This window comes from Culex pipiens, chromosome 1, assembly GCF_016801865.2.
Source record: "Culex pipiens pallens isolate TS chromosome 1, TS_CPP_V2, whole genome shotgun sequence".
Taxonomy (NCBI): Eukaryota; Metazoa; Arthropoda; class Insecta; order Diptera; family Culicidae; genus Culex; species Culex pipiens.
The window spans coordinates 57,799,154-57,810,741 of NC_068937.1; the positions used below are offsets into that span (position 1 = coordinate 57,799,154).

General features: G+C 43.4%; 2 protein-coding genes across 10 annotated transcripts; one reads left to right on the forward strand and one right to left on the reverse strand.

Moving 5' to 3' along the window:
* On the reverse strand, positions 1-5,544 carry LOC120423042 (sentrin-specific protease 1-like). Of its 9 annotated transcripts, none has more exons than XM_039586709.2 (7): positions 5,227-5,544; positions 5,027-5,103; positions 4,732-4,841; positions 2,337-3,177; positions 1,163-1,315; positions 828-1,023; positions 1-763 (listed from the first exon to the last, which is right to left on the reverse strand). In XM_039586709.2, exons 2-7 carry the CDS (start codon positions 5,086-5,088, stop codon positions 146-148), a joined length of 1,980 nt encoding a protein of 659 aa, XP_039442643.1. In that variant the 5' UTR covers positions 5,089-5,103; positions 5,227-5,544; the 3' UTR covers positions 1-145. The 9 variants fall into 9 exon arrangements, with proteins under 9 accessions (XP_039442643.1, XP_039442640.1, XP_039442642.1 ...); XM_039586706.2 differs by having other exon boundaries at positions 4,732-4,844; XM_039586708.2 differs by having other exon boundaries at positions 5,221-5,544.
* A 2,713-nt stretch (positions 5,545-8,257) lies between these two features.
* Positions 8,258-11,455, forward strand: LOC120423032 (uncharacterized). Its single transcript, XM_039586672.1, has 2 exons — positions 8,258-8,693; positions 10,353-11,455. Exons 1-2 carry the CDS (start codon positions 8,258-8,260, stop codon positions 11,453-11,455), a joined length of 1,539 nt encoding a protein of 512 aa, XP_039442606.1.
* The last annotated feature ends 133 nt before the right edge of the window (positions 11,456-11,588 follow it).

The following is an 11,588-nucleotide window of genomic DNA, read 5'->3' on the forward strand; positions in this document are numbered from 1 at the left end:
TGGGGTTGATGGTTTCTTGTTTGTTTATAATCATCATGTAGATTAAGCTTAGTGTAAACTATTTCGCAGTAGTTTGATTTCGGAGCGACTTGTATTTGTTTCGACTTTCGTATCAAACTGAATATCGAGATTTTCCTTCTTTACCTTAAGTCAGCAATCGTCCCTGGGAAATTTCGTAAATCATTTTCTGGCGGAAATACGGCATGTGCTGTTGGCAAAACCCGATTTCACGGCCTCGGGCTTCGTGCTCGGCAAACATACAGCTGAACACCCCACAATCGCTGCCGTTCATTTGCCGCGGACATTCGTGCATGTTTTGCTTCTGGAAGTCGCTAGTGTCGAACGGTTTCTTCCGCTTGTCCAGCGATTCGTCCCGCAGGTACTGCTCGAGCGCATTCAGTACCGGATTGTTGGGCGTGCCCATCGAGTCGTAGTAGCGTATCGCTTTGTTTTTAAGGTCGATGATGGCCATACACCAGTGAACACGGCCAACGTGCACCGGCACCGGGATGATGTCGTACGTGAAGATGTCCACCTTGCGGGTCCACCGTTTGAGACCCGAGTGGCCCGCCGACAGTAGCTTCGGGATGAAGAACGTGTTCATGGCGTACACGCGGGGCACTCCGTCATCCGCCCGTTGCTCGCTACGTTCCATCAATAAATTCATATAAAAGTTGATGACCTCGTCGTTTAGCCAGTTATCGCCGATCAACGTGGCCAGATCGTTACGAGTGATGCTGATGTTGAACTTGCTCATGACAACCTGAGGGAAAATAAGTTCAAGCGTTAGAATCCCTACGCTCGCAATAAAATCTCCATTGACTCACATCCGTTCGTGGTCCGCCGTACAGGGCGCGCTTGATTACGCCCTGGTGCTCCTCCGTCAGCTCCGGGTAAGCTTCTTCCTCCTCTTCGCTTTCCTCTTCGTCGAGCACGATCGTGTCGAACTTGAGCATAAAGTCGCCCAGCTTGCGTTCGAACGAACCCTCATACTGTTGGGTGTTTCGCTGCAACTCTTTTAAACTGAAATCGGGATTGAAACGTTTACTTGGTTGTTGTAGCCGGTGCCGAACGTCGATTCTGTTCCGACGGTGTAAGAGGGAAAGAGAATGGGGGGGTCGCCTTGAGAAAGGGGCGAGCGATTCTGGTTATCTCAACTTACTTTTCCCGTTCTTGCTCGATGAGGCTCTTCCGATGGTCGGAGGTTTTGCTGTACTTCCGCTGAACATTTTCCACCACGTCCTCGGAGAATTTACTGTTCGTTTCGAGCTTTTCCCGTAACGTGTTGACTGGATCGATGGGCGGCGTTGCCAGACTGTAACCGAGACATGTTTTGTATTTCATATCAAATAGGGGCAGGGGGGGCAGAATGGCCCATGGGGGCAGAATGGGCCACCCTTGGTTTTGGGCTTTAGAATGGATTTAGACCAATTGTAAGGCAAGGGTCTTATAAAAGACGTCAAATAACATCACCATACCGAAAACGACGTTTGAATTCATTGTATTTTTCGAAATATGAGCAAAAATGTAAATTTATAGACAAAACTACGCAAATGTTGTTTATTTCGAGGTTTTTAAATAAGCTTTCTGAAAAGTTGGATTGTTTAAAAAAGTTTGCTCAATGCTTATAACGTTACTAGATGTTACTACCAAGGTATACAAACAACAACGGAACCTTCAAATCATTTAGAGGCTTGGTGGTGGAAGTGTTAAATTAAAATCCACTTGGGGGCAGAATGGACCACCTTTTTCCTGCCTTATAAAAACAATCAAAAGTTATGAAATTTTGATTAAATGGATTATTTCACTCCTGGTAGCTTCACAAATCACCTTTAATGCAACAATAGTTGATTTTTCAGTTGTTTTGACGCTTATTTGTAAAAATAGTGTCTTATTTCAACATATTAACACTATTTTCAAAAATGTTTGTTTTGGTAAGTGACTATTTTTATAAAAGTGGTGCAACTTCATGGAAACTATGTTAGAAAGGTACCTTAAGTCATTTCTTTTCTCCCTTCAACGTTGTATTAGACGAAATGGCTTGTTTTCTAAGGTGGCCCATTCTGCCCCGCAGGGTGGCCCATTCTGCCCCGCACCTTGGAAAAGTAGTCGAAAAAACATTTTTTTTAAAGTGGCTCAAAAATAGTTTTAAGCTAAAAATTTTCATCAACCAAGTATACAAAATTGAAGGGAACATCCCAAAGCATAAGCCTACTACACTGAATTCAAAAGTTTTCATGTTTTTCTATGGTTTTTGGCGCATTTTGCTTAGGCGGTCCATTCTGCCCCCCCTGCCCCTAAATGGTTTTGAAAAACAAAAAGCAATATGTACTTACACCGTCTCATCCTGCTGTCCCGCTGCTACGTCGTACTGCGACAGATCGACGGTGGTGAACAGGCTTGTGCGCTTCTTCCGACCCTCGGCATCGCTCTCCTCTAGCGAAAGGTCGATCACCGGGATGGACCGTCGAATCAGCGATCCAGCACGCGACGACGACTGTTGCTGATGGTGGCTAGCATTCAACGCCGTCGACGAGGACAGGTTGAACTCGTCGTGGTGAGCGGAGAGAAGAGAGTCCTTTCGGGAAGCCGCCCCCGCTGCGGTAGGCTCATCCGGCGAGTATAGATTTGGCAATAAACGCTTCAGCAGGGCACGGTACTTGTTCACCTCGTCCTGGTTGTAGTTTTGGACAATAATTGAGTTGCGTTTCGTTGACTGCGGCTGCTGCTGCTGTTTGGACTTGAATATGAACGGCTTTTTAAAAGTGTCCTGCGATGATCGGTCAGAGTGTCCTGCGTTCCCGTTGACAACCAGCTGCGACCGAATGGGAAAGAGTGACGGAACCGGAGTTGAAAAGGTTTTAAGTTTGGCCAACGGCGGAGGACACCGCAGTGGCTGTACGTTGCTCTTCTGTCCCTGGCCCTTAGCGGACGATGTCCGGCTGCCAATCTGGTGGTTGATCCAGTCCAAATCATCGTCATCGTCGGAGAACTCAATGTCGGCAAACTCGAGCCGGGTCTTACCGGCAGTAACACCGCCAAAGTACGCACTCTGCCGTTGCTGCTGCTGGCCGGCACCACCACTGCTGCTGGATGATTCCGCCGCCATTGGTTTACGTATGTACGAGTGCGAATACTTTAACCTATCGTCACCGGCTCCGGGCTTGGAATGCAAATCTGGGAGATAGAAAGCGTATGTTAAAATTAAAAAGTGTCCTCGTGCTTATAGATGGCACTTATAAAAATTTGCAAAAAGACCTTGTGTTACGCGTTACAGGGGGAGTAGGGGGTATCGCTCATCTGTTACGATTTGTTACGAGGGAGGGGGGTCAAATATCCCAAATTTTGCGTTACGTAATAAAAGAACGCTCCCTAACCCCTCGGTCATGTCGGTTTATTTTGGTTTTTTGACGTTTGTCTGCTTTTTAAGCGCCCAGTTAAAAATCAGCCCAGTTAAACAACGCCCAGTTACCGAACAACTACTGTATTTACATTATTTTCAAAAACGTTTGTTTTGTTAAGTAACTGTTTTTATATTGCCGTTCTACGCATAATTGTCCCATGTTCGAAAAAGTGCAACTGAGAAAAACGCGATTGAAATTTTTCGACCGATTTTTGTGTTTATACGCATAATTGTCCCGTGGGTCCCTGCTCGTTCTATATGTCCCTAATAGTCCCAGTTAGCAGTGTATCACTCTTAGTAATTGTCCCCTTGTAATACAGCAGGTAAACAAAATACAATGCTTCGTAAAACTATTGATTCCGTGACAGAAAATACTTGGTGGGTCAATTTTGCGTAGAATTGGAACAATGGACAAACAGACTTGGTGTTGTTTTTACAGTTTTTCCGAACAAATTACCAGATTTGATGGGGTTTTTTTTTCTAAAGTATACGTCAAACTAAACTTAAAAAAGCTAAAAAGTCAGAATGGTCCAAAAATGACATGAGACAATTATGCGTAGAACGGCAGTAAAAATGATCAAACTTCATGTAAACTCTGTTGGAAAGGTCCCTTGAGTCATTTCTTATCACCCATCAACATTGTATTAGACGAAATGGCTTGTTTTCTATGGTGGCCCATTCTGCCCCGCACCCTAGCAGAGTAGTCGAATCAACACATTCTGTTAAAGTGCATCAAACATAGTTTAAGCTGAAAATTTTTATCAACCAAGTATACAGCACTTAATGCAACATTCCAAAGCATAAGCCTACTACACTCAATTCATAAATTTGTATGTAAGGTTTTCGATGCATTTTTACTAAGGCGGTCCATTCTGCTTCCCTGCCCTTATAGAAAAAAAAACTAATTTTTATTAAACTTAACAAAATCCAATAACCTTTTCAAATGATTGCAAAAATTTTGTACTGTTTAGAGAACCACCGATAAAGAAAATCGAGATGAAAGTTGGCGATTTGAAGGTCAAATTTGTTTTATTTTTTTAGATTGAAGGCTAGTGTAGATTTATTTAGATGGAAATTTAGATTTAATAACTGATTTGAGAAAACCTTATATTATAAAAATATAAATCTTAATCTTTTCAGCTTTGTTTGTCTCATGATAGTTTACTCAAATAGGTAAACATAATATGTAATAATTACCTTCTGACTTGCATTTTTGCACATCAACATTGACCCTAAATAATACGGCACTTCTTCACTAATGTTTTTTTTTACTTTTGTATTTAAACCGGTTCCTTTCAAAATACAGATTATCCCTGTCTCTTACTCACCATTACTCAACGGGGTCGAAATGAACCTGGGAACCTGCTGCTGCTGCTCTTCCGCGACTCGACGATATTTGGGGAAAGTTGTTAGTGGTGCGTCTGACGGATCGTCGCTGCTGCTGTCAAAAAAAGGCAAAAGAGACCAAAAAATTAAAAGGGAAATTTTCGGGTTTTCAGTTGCCGCACCGTCACTTTGCAAAAAAGGTACCTATGCTTGCGAAGCGACCAGCATAGAAGGCTAGGTTGTTGTAGAAAGTGGACCGAGGGTAGTTCCGAGAATAGTTCTCTGAGATCTTCTTACCTTTTACGCTTCCGACCTTCCAGATAGTGTTTGATGCGCGTTAGCATCGACGACACCGACATACCGGAACCGTCCCGCTGATGCATTCAAATGAAGAAAAAGAGCAGAGATCGGATTAAACGTCGTCGTTGAACCCAAATCCGGCTCGCCACCGCCGACAAAAGGGACCGAGTAGGAAAAAGAACGGGACTAACACGCACTCTCACACACAGACAGAAGGTTCTTCTTACTCGCGCGTTCCGCAGCCACCGCCGCCAGCCGCTTCGGAAGCGTTGTTTGTCGCACACTACAAATTTTATACGTAAAATCGAAAGAAAGTTTACTTTTTCAGCGCAAATCCATCACGGGCTCGACCGGAAACCCGATGCCCACACTTGGTGACGTTTTCAACCCCGGATGGGACACGAATCGACGCTAATTTACGAAATAAAAGTTGACCAATGACCACCGCACCGAAGATGATCCCGACGGAGCTTTGGAAATTTTGCGACCGAGAGACAGCCAACCAAAGCTGGAGCAAAAAGGGAACTGAAATGAACGCTGGCAACACTACACTCAGAAGCGAAAAGAAGCATTTTTTCTGCACGCATTCTTCCAGAGTCTCGGCCCGAAACTTCAAACACGAACAAAAGCAGCGAACCGAAGATTGGCAATGACGTTTTGGAATTTTGACAGTTTGGAACGCATGAATTGCCCCATTATCGGTTTCCCACATGGGTGATGTGGAAATTGTTGCACATGGCTGAAGTTGGAAATTCTGCAACTTATTTTATTTTATGCTAAATTTCAAAATTCAAACACGAATCTACAGCGAATCGATGTAAACAATAAAGATACACTAAAGGCACGATGATTTGATGTGCAATCTTGATCAGAATCGCGATGAAAGAGGTTTAAACTGAAAAATAATAATAAAACAAATTCTGGTCTAGAATTTTACGAAATTTTGTCGGTTTTGGAAGACTTAATGTTATTTCACAATGGTTATAATTTTTTTTACCAAAAAAGTAAATTTTTCGGTTCGTCAACAAACAATCTTGTGTTTGTAAACAAACGACGCCATATTGCCAATGTTGTTCGGTAGCTCATATCAGGCCATCACCGGGGCCCTGATGTAACCCATTGAGGCGCTGGAAGGCATCATTTCAGATCGGCCATTTGGCGGCCATGTTTGTTTTAGAAAAACATTCGAATATTGATTCAGAATGTTTCAAACAAAAAAATGGTTTTCTTTGTGTTGTTTGTAGAAGCATTTTACGTATCGTGATTATTTTTCAATTTACTATTTCTGGACCCTGAATTCAGAACCATCGTTGACAGTCATTGCCCTAAAAGTGAAAGACACCTTCTACGACCTTAAGGTGTTGTCCGATTTGATTAACTTGCGACCCGACGAGCTTCCGTCGTAGTCTTGAAACAGCCAACCAAGACACGAACGTCGTCGAAGGACCCAACGATTATCCGTGGCAGTGCACCAGTTCAAAATCACCATTAGCCGAAAAGTTGGTTCTGCTGGGAAATCCTTGCCAAAATATTTGTTTGTTTTTGGAATCCGGGAAGCAACTACGATTTCTGCAATAGGCTTGGGTTCCACATTGTTAAGCCGTTGTATCACCATCTAGATCACCATGCAACTTTTCGGAAAATCCAGAAGGTCGTGTTCCTAAACTTCCCCTGGAACTTTTTCACCGCGACCACCAACTTTTCCATTGAATTTCACCAGAAAAAAAGGCAAAAAAATCAACGCAAGCAAATAACTCCAATATAACCATTTGTATAATATATATATAATATCTAGTATATAAAAAATCTATATATATAATAAATCTACAGTATGTAAAAAAAGTATTTACACCCCTTGGGCACTATGCACATTTTGTGATGAAACATGTAAAAAATTTAAAGTTTGACAGGAACCTAGTACTACGTTTTGTTCAGAAAGTCATGCCAAACATTTTGCTAAAAAAAGCTCATGAAAAGATGATTTCTATAAAAAGTTATATAACAAATACTATTACGAAAATAAAAAAGGTGCAAACAAAGTTTGTACACCTTTCGAAAAGTTAACATAAATAATGTTATTTGTTGACAAATCACCATAAATCCAGTCTCCCAACTCCAAATAGGCATCCTTGACTGATTAAAAAAATAATTTGGATTGAATATAAAGTTTACTAACTACTTAGTATAAAAGTTTATATAACTCTGGAAATTCTATATAAAACTTATCTAAATTTAATTTTGCAAACTTTTAATTCAAATAAATGTCAATTAATTACCATAGAATTGCTAAATAAACATTTTGGAGTGGGTATAACACCGTTTTGGGGGTATTTGTATCGATAGAATAGATTTTTCGTTGGAATTTCGTACCAACCCGGAATTACGTCGTCGGAAAATCCGCCGGCATCTGAACCGGTCCTCAATTCACAAGTCAACCTATGTGGCATCAGAAAGGGCATAAAATTTCCGATCTTTTGATACCCATACATCCAGGTTTTCTATAAAACCCACGTTTTTAAATACCTAAGCAAAAACGTTGTTATGGTTTCGTTTGAGCAACCTGCCAAAAATGTATGGAATTTCGTAATTTTTGTTCTCGTGGATCAAACTTACTTTTTGCCCAGGTATTTAAAAACGTAGGTTTTAAAGAAAACCTAGATGTATGGGTATCAAAAGATCGGAAATTTTATGCCCTTTCCGATTCCACATAGGTTGACTTGTGAATCGTGGACCGGTTCGGATGCCGGCGGATTTTCCTACGACGTAATTCCGGGTTGGTACGAAATTCCAACGAAAAATCTATTCTATCGATACAAATACCCCCAAAACGGTGTTATACCCACTCCAAAATGTTTATTTAGCAATTCTATGGTAATATATTGACATTTAGTTGAATTAAAAGTTTGCAAAATTAAGTTTAGATAAGTTTTATATAGAATTTCCAGAGTTATATAAACTTTTATACTAAGTAGTTTGTTCCGGTCAACCGACCCCACTCACCCCTTTGATGATGAACACCCCTGGGCAGGTTGACAGTTCGTTGGCGCGTCATTGAGCGCGCGCTAAAAAAGTGTAAACAATTAGTCTTTTGGAAACACGCAACGTGATCGGACGAATAAAGGAAGGAGTTTTTAGTTTTAATCCGTCGTGTTTAATTTCCGGCCGTCCAACCGGTCCTCACTCGTACATTTGGTCCTTCTAGTCCGGATAGTTTTGGAACCAGTGAACATGGATAAACTGGAACGGGTCCGAAACGCGCAACTTGCGCTGGTGAAACGGGAGCTGCTGGCAGCCGAAGTGCTTGGCGAACGGAAGGCGTTCTTCGTCGAAGCGACGGATCGGCTGGAACAGCTCAAAGCGCTCGCCGGGAAGTTCCGGCAGACACAGGACAACATTGAGCAGGAACAGGAGAATCCTGAAAGCATTGCCTCAGTGCATGACCACCGGGAGGAATTTAATCAGGCGTATTATCCAGCGAGGAACCTCTTGGAGAAGTACATCGCGGACAAAAATCCAGAAGAAACTGGTTCTTCGACATGTGGCCGCACGGTGGTTGACGGAAACTACAGTGAGTTGCGCGAAGCGATGCGATTATTGATGATTACTCAGCGTGCGATGATGGAGAACCAGCGATTGGCACACGTAGCAGGGGATCAAGCAAGGGGTAGGACAGTGAGTAACTGAGTGACTCAATTTCTCAATGTTACTCAATCTTACTCAAAGTTACTCAATTTTTCTCCTGAGTAATTTGAAGACAGGTTACGGAATTTTCGAATGCTCATTTTGACAGTTGAAATCGTTGAAATGTTTACAAACAGTAAGCCTCAGAAAAGATAACGAAATTAGTTGATTTTGGTTGCAGTTTTTTGTGCTAAATATAAAAATTGCACTTGGCTGGGATTGCGACATGCGTCCAAAGACGACAAAATTGCTAATCTATAAAAAAAAGCTGCCATGTTCCATGATATGGTAGATCTGTTAGATGCGCAGAAGGAGAACCTGGAACTTGCGATGTGCGGGTGGCGGATTATCAGAAGACATGCACCGTCCCCTTCAACAACTGAATCTTCCTGCTAAAGAACACCTCGTACGGTTCTTGTGTGGATGAGATGACCTTTAATCTGCTCCAGCTCAATATCCCAAAAAATATTCTCCCCAAATTCCGGGAGGTTTTCAAGCCGCTTGTATTTCTTTTCTACAGCAAACGAAAAAAATCAAGCCAGATTTCGGTGACTGGAACCTGCGTGGAAGATTCGTGAGGTGGGATGGTGATGGTGGGACAAGACTCCAGCGAGATTGGAGGAGGAGCGCAACGGGGTACGGAGAATAGAGTAATGCAATAAATGATAAACAAAACTAGACCAATTATATGTTGACTAAATTTTCTCAGACCAATACAACAAAAGGCATGCCCTAAAACATACAGCTCGAAATTAGTTTGTTTGCCCTTTGGGGTGAGGGTCACCTTTGATATGACCGACTTGGTGTAGATAATCTTCTTCGAATCAGACTTTTCTTCGCGAGATGCATTTTCATGGATTGGAACCCCAGTTCCGGATGGACTTGCTGATGATCGACGAAATCGCACCTTCGTCCTCGGCGTCCTAGATGTAAATTTCCGCCGCAAATCTTTGTCCCCTAAAGAGAAACTTCCCTGTCCTCAACATCTTTCAGGGTCGCAATCATGGGGCTATGTTGAGTGTTTCCGTCTTGCTAATAATCTCAAACTGCAGCATGTCGAGTGCAATTTTTGGAACCATTTGATCTTTTGTTCTTAGAGCACCTTTTCCTTCGGAACCTTTTTGTTGTTGTGGTGATCTGACTCTGCGGGAAGCTCTTAAAGTCGCGGTCATTCAAAACTCACAAACTCAAGCCGACTTTTGCATCACGTACTTGCCACCACTTGGGCCCAACTTCAATTTCCTGAACCCGTGTATCCGCCGCCAGCCTTTTTTCAATCTTGGTCGTTTTCGTCGGAACATGGCTCATTGCAACACTCCAATGTGCTTGCTCACGGGCGGTCAAATTTTTGGTCCTACGCACTGACCCCCAAGGGGAAATCGAAAGGGAAAAAGGATGAAGTTTTTGCATGGACCAATTTTACACAAAATTTAAAACTTTGGGCCGCCGAAACACGTTTTCTGCTCTTTATGTTTTTGTCAACCATGCTCGGTGACAAATGTCGATCCAAACGTCAGTGTCAAAGCGGGTTACGTCGTTCGTGAAAAACTTAACAATTTTGAGTAACGAGAGTGGCTCAATCTGACTCAAAAATTTTCAAAATGTCTCAAAATTACTCACTGTCCTACCCCTTGGGATCAAGTACCGGAAGTGCGACTTCCGGCGATTGACGTGCCGATGTTCAACGGAGAACGGAAGAATTGGATTTCCTTCAAGAACATCTATGTGACGACAATTCATAACCGGACCGACTTGGAGGCTTCGCTGAAAATGAAATATCTAGTTTCATATGTCGACGGGTACGCGAAGCTCCTGGTCAACTCGTATCCTATCTCCGATGCCCACTACGAGGAGGCTTGGGCTGCGCTCACGAACTACTACGACAAGAAAAAGTTCACAGTGTTCTCCCTTGTCCGGGAATTCGTAGATCAACCGGGAGTCATCACAGCATCTACTGGCGGACTTCGCAAGCTTGTCACAACATCCGATGAGGTGCTACGTCAACTCAACGTTCTGGGAGATGAGTTCAACGCACGGGATCCATGGCTCATCCATCTGTTGCTGGACAAACTGGACGAAGAGACGCGCTTGTTGTGGGCACAACAGATTGTTCATGTGGAAAACCCTTCTGTGGACGACTTTCTGAAGTTCTTGAACAGCAGATGCGATGCCCTAGAGACGTGCGCGGCATTTTCGATGAAGGCGACTCCTCAAGTGACAAAGACGGAAACAGAGATGCAAGCAGTGAACAACAAGACAGTGCAGTCGCTACACTTGGCGATAGCAGCAGAAAAGTGCGCGAAATGTTCTAAGGAACATCCGGTCTATCGATGTGATGAGTTCAAGAAGATGGACATAAAATACAAACGGAAACTAGTGATGCAGGCGAGATTGTGCTATAACTGTTTGGGGCCATCCCACATGGCCAAGGGATGCAGTTCAAAGTCAGTGTGCCGCACCGTGGGCTGCGGGCAACGGCATCATTCGCTGTTATGTCCACAGAGAAAACTGCAGAAGCAATTCATCACGCCCATCCCGAATCCAAGCTCCCAACCACCACGGTCGACGGATGTACAGATTCCTGTGGAGGTGCCGCGGAAAGCACTCGTTTTGCCTACTGCAGTTATCCGCATTCGCAAAAACGACGGTAGTCTTCTCCCAGTGCGGACCCTGATCGATTCCGGCTCCGAAGCATCCTTGATCTCGGAGACTTGTTACAACAAACTCGGACTCCCTCGTGTGTGAGTCTATAAACCCACTCGGGAAATCGCCCGCCGGGAGAATCCGTGCGGACTCACATCCGATCCGACCGAGCGTCCCACGAGTAAAGAGGACGGGAGCTGGACCTGCTTTGTCAGCTGTCACCGCACCGTTCGTG

Bases quoted from the DNA above. Each gene is read 5' to 3' on its own strand.
- LOC120423032 (XM_039586672.1), top strand. From the start codon at position 8,258: ATGGATAAACTGGAACGGGTCCGAAACGCGCAACTTGCGCTGGTGAAA. The intron at 8,694-10,352 runs GTAGGACAGTGA...CTTGGGATCAAG, and splicing joins AGCAGGGGATCAAGCAAGGG to TACCGGAAGTGCGACTTCCG.
- LOC120423042 (XM_039586701.2), bottom strand. From the start codon at position 5,112: ATGCATCAGCGGGACGGTTCCGGTATGTCGGTGTCGTCGATGCTAACG. The intron at 4,845-5,026 runs GTAAGAAGATCT...TTTTTTTGACAG, and splicing joins GAAGGTCGGAAGCGTAAAAG to CAGCAGCGACGATCCGTCAG. The intron at 1,316-2,336 runs GTAAGTACATAT...TCTCGGTTACAG, and splicing joins GGACAGCAGGATGAGACGGT to TCTGGCAACGCCGCCCATCG.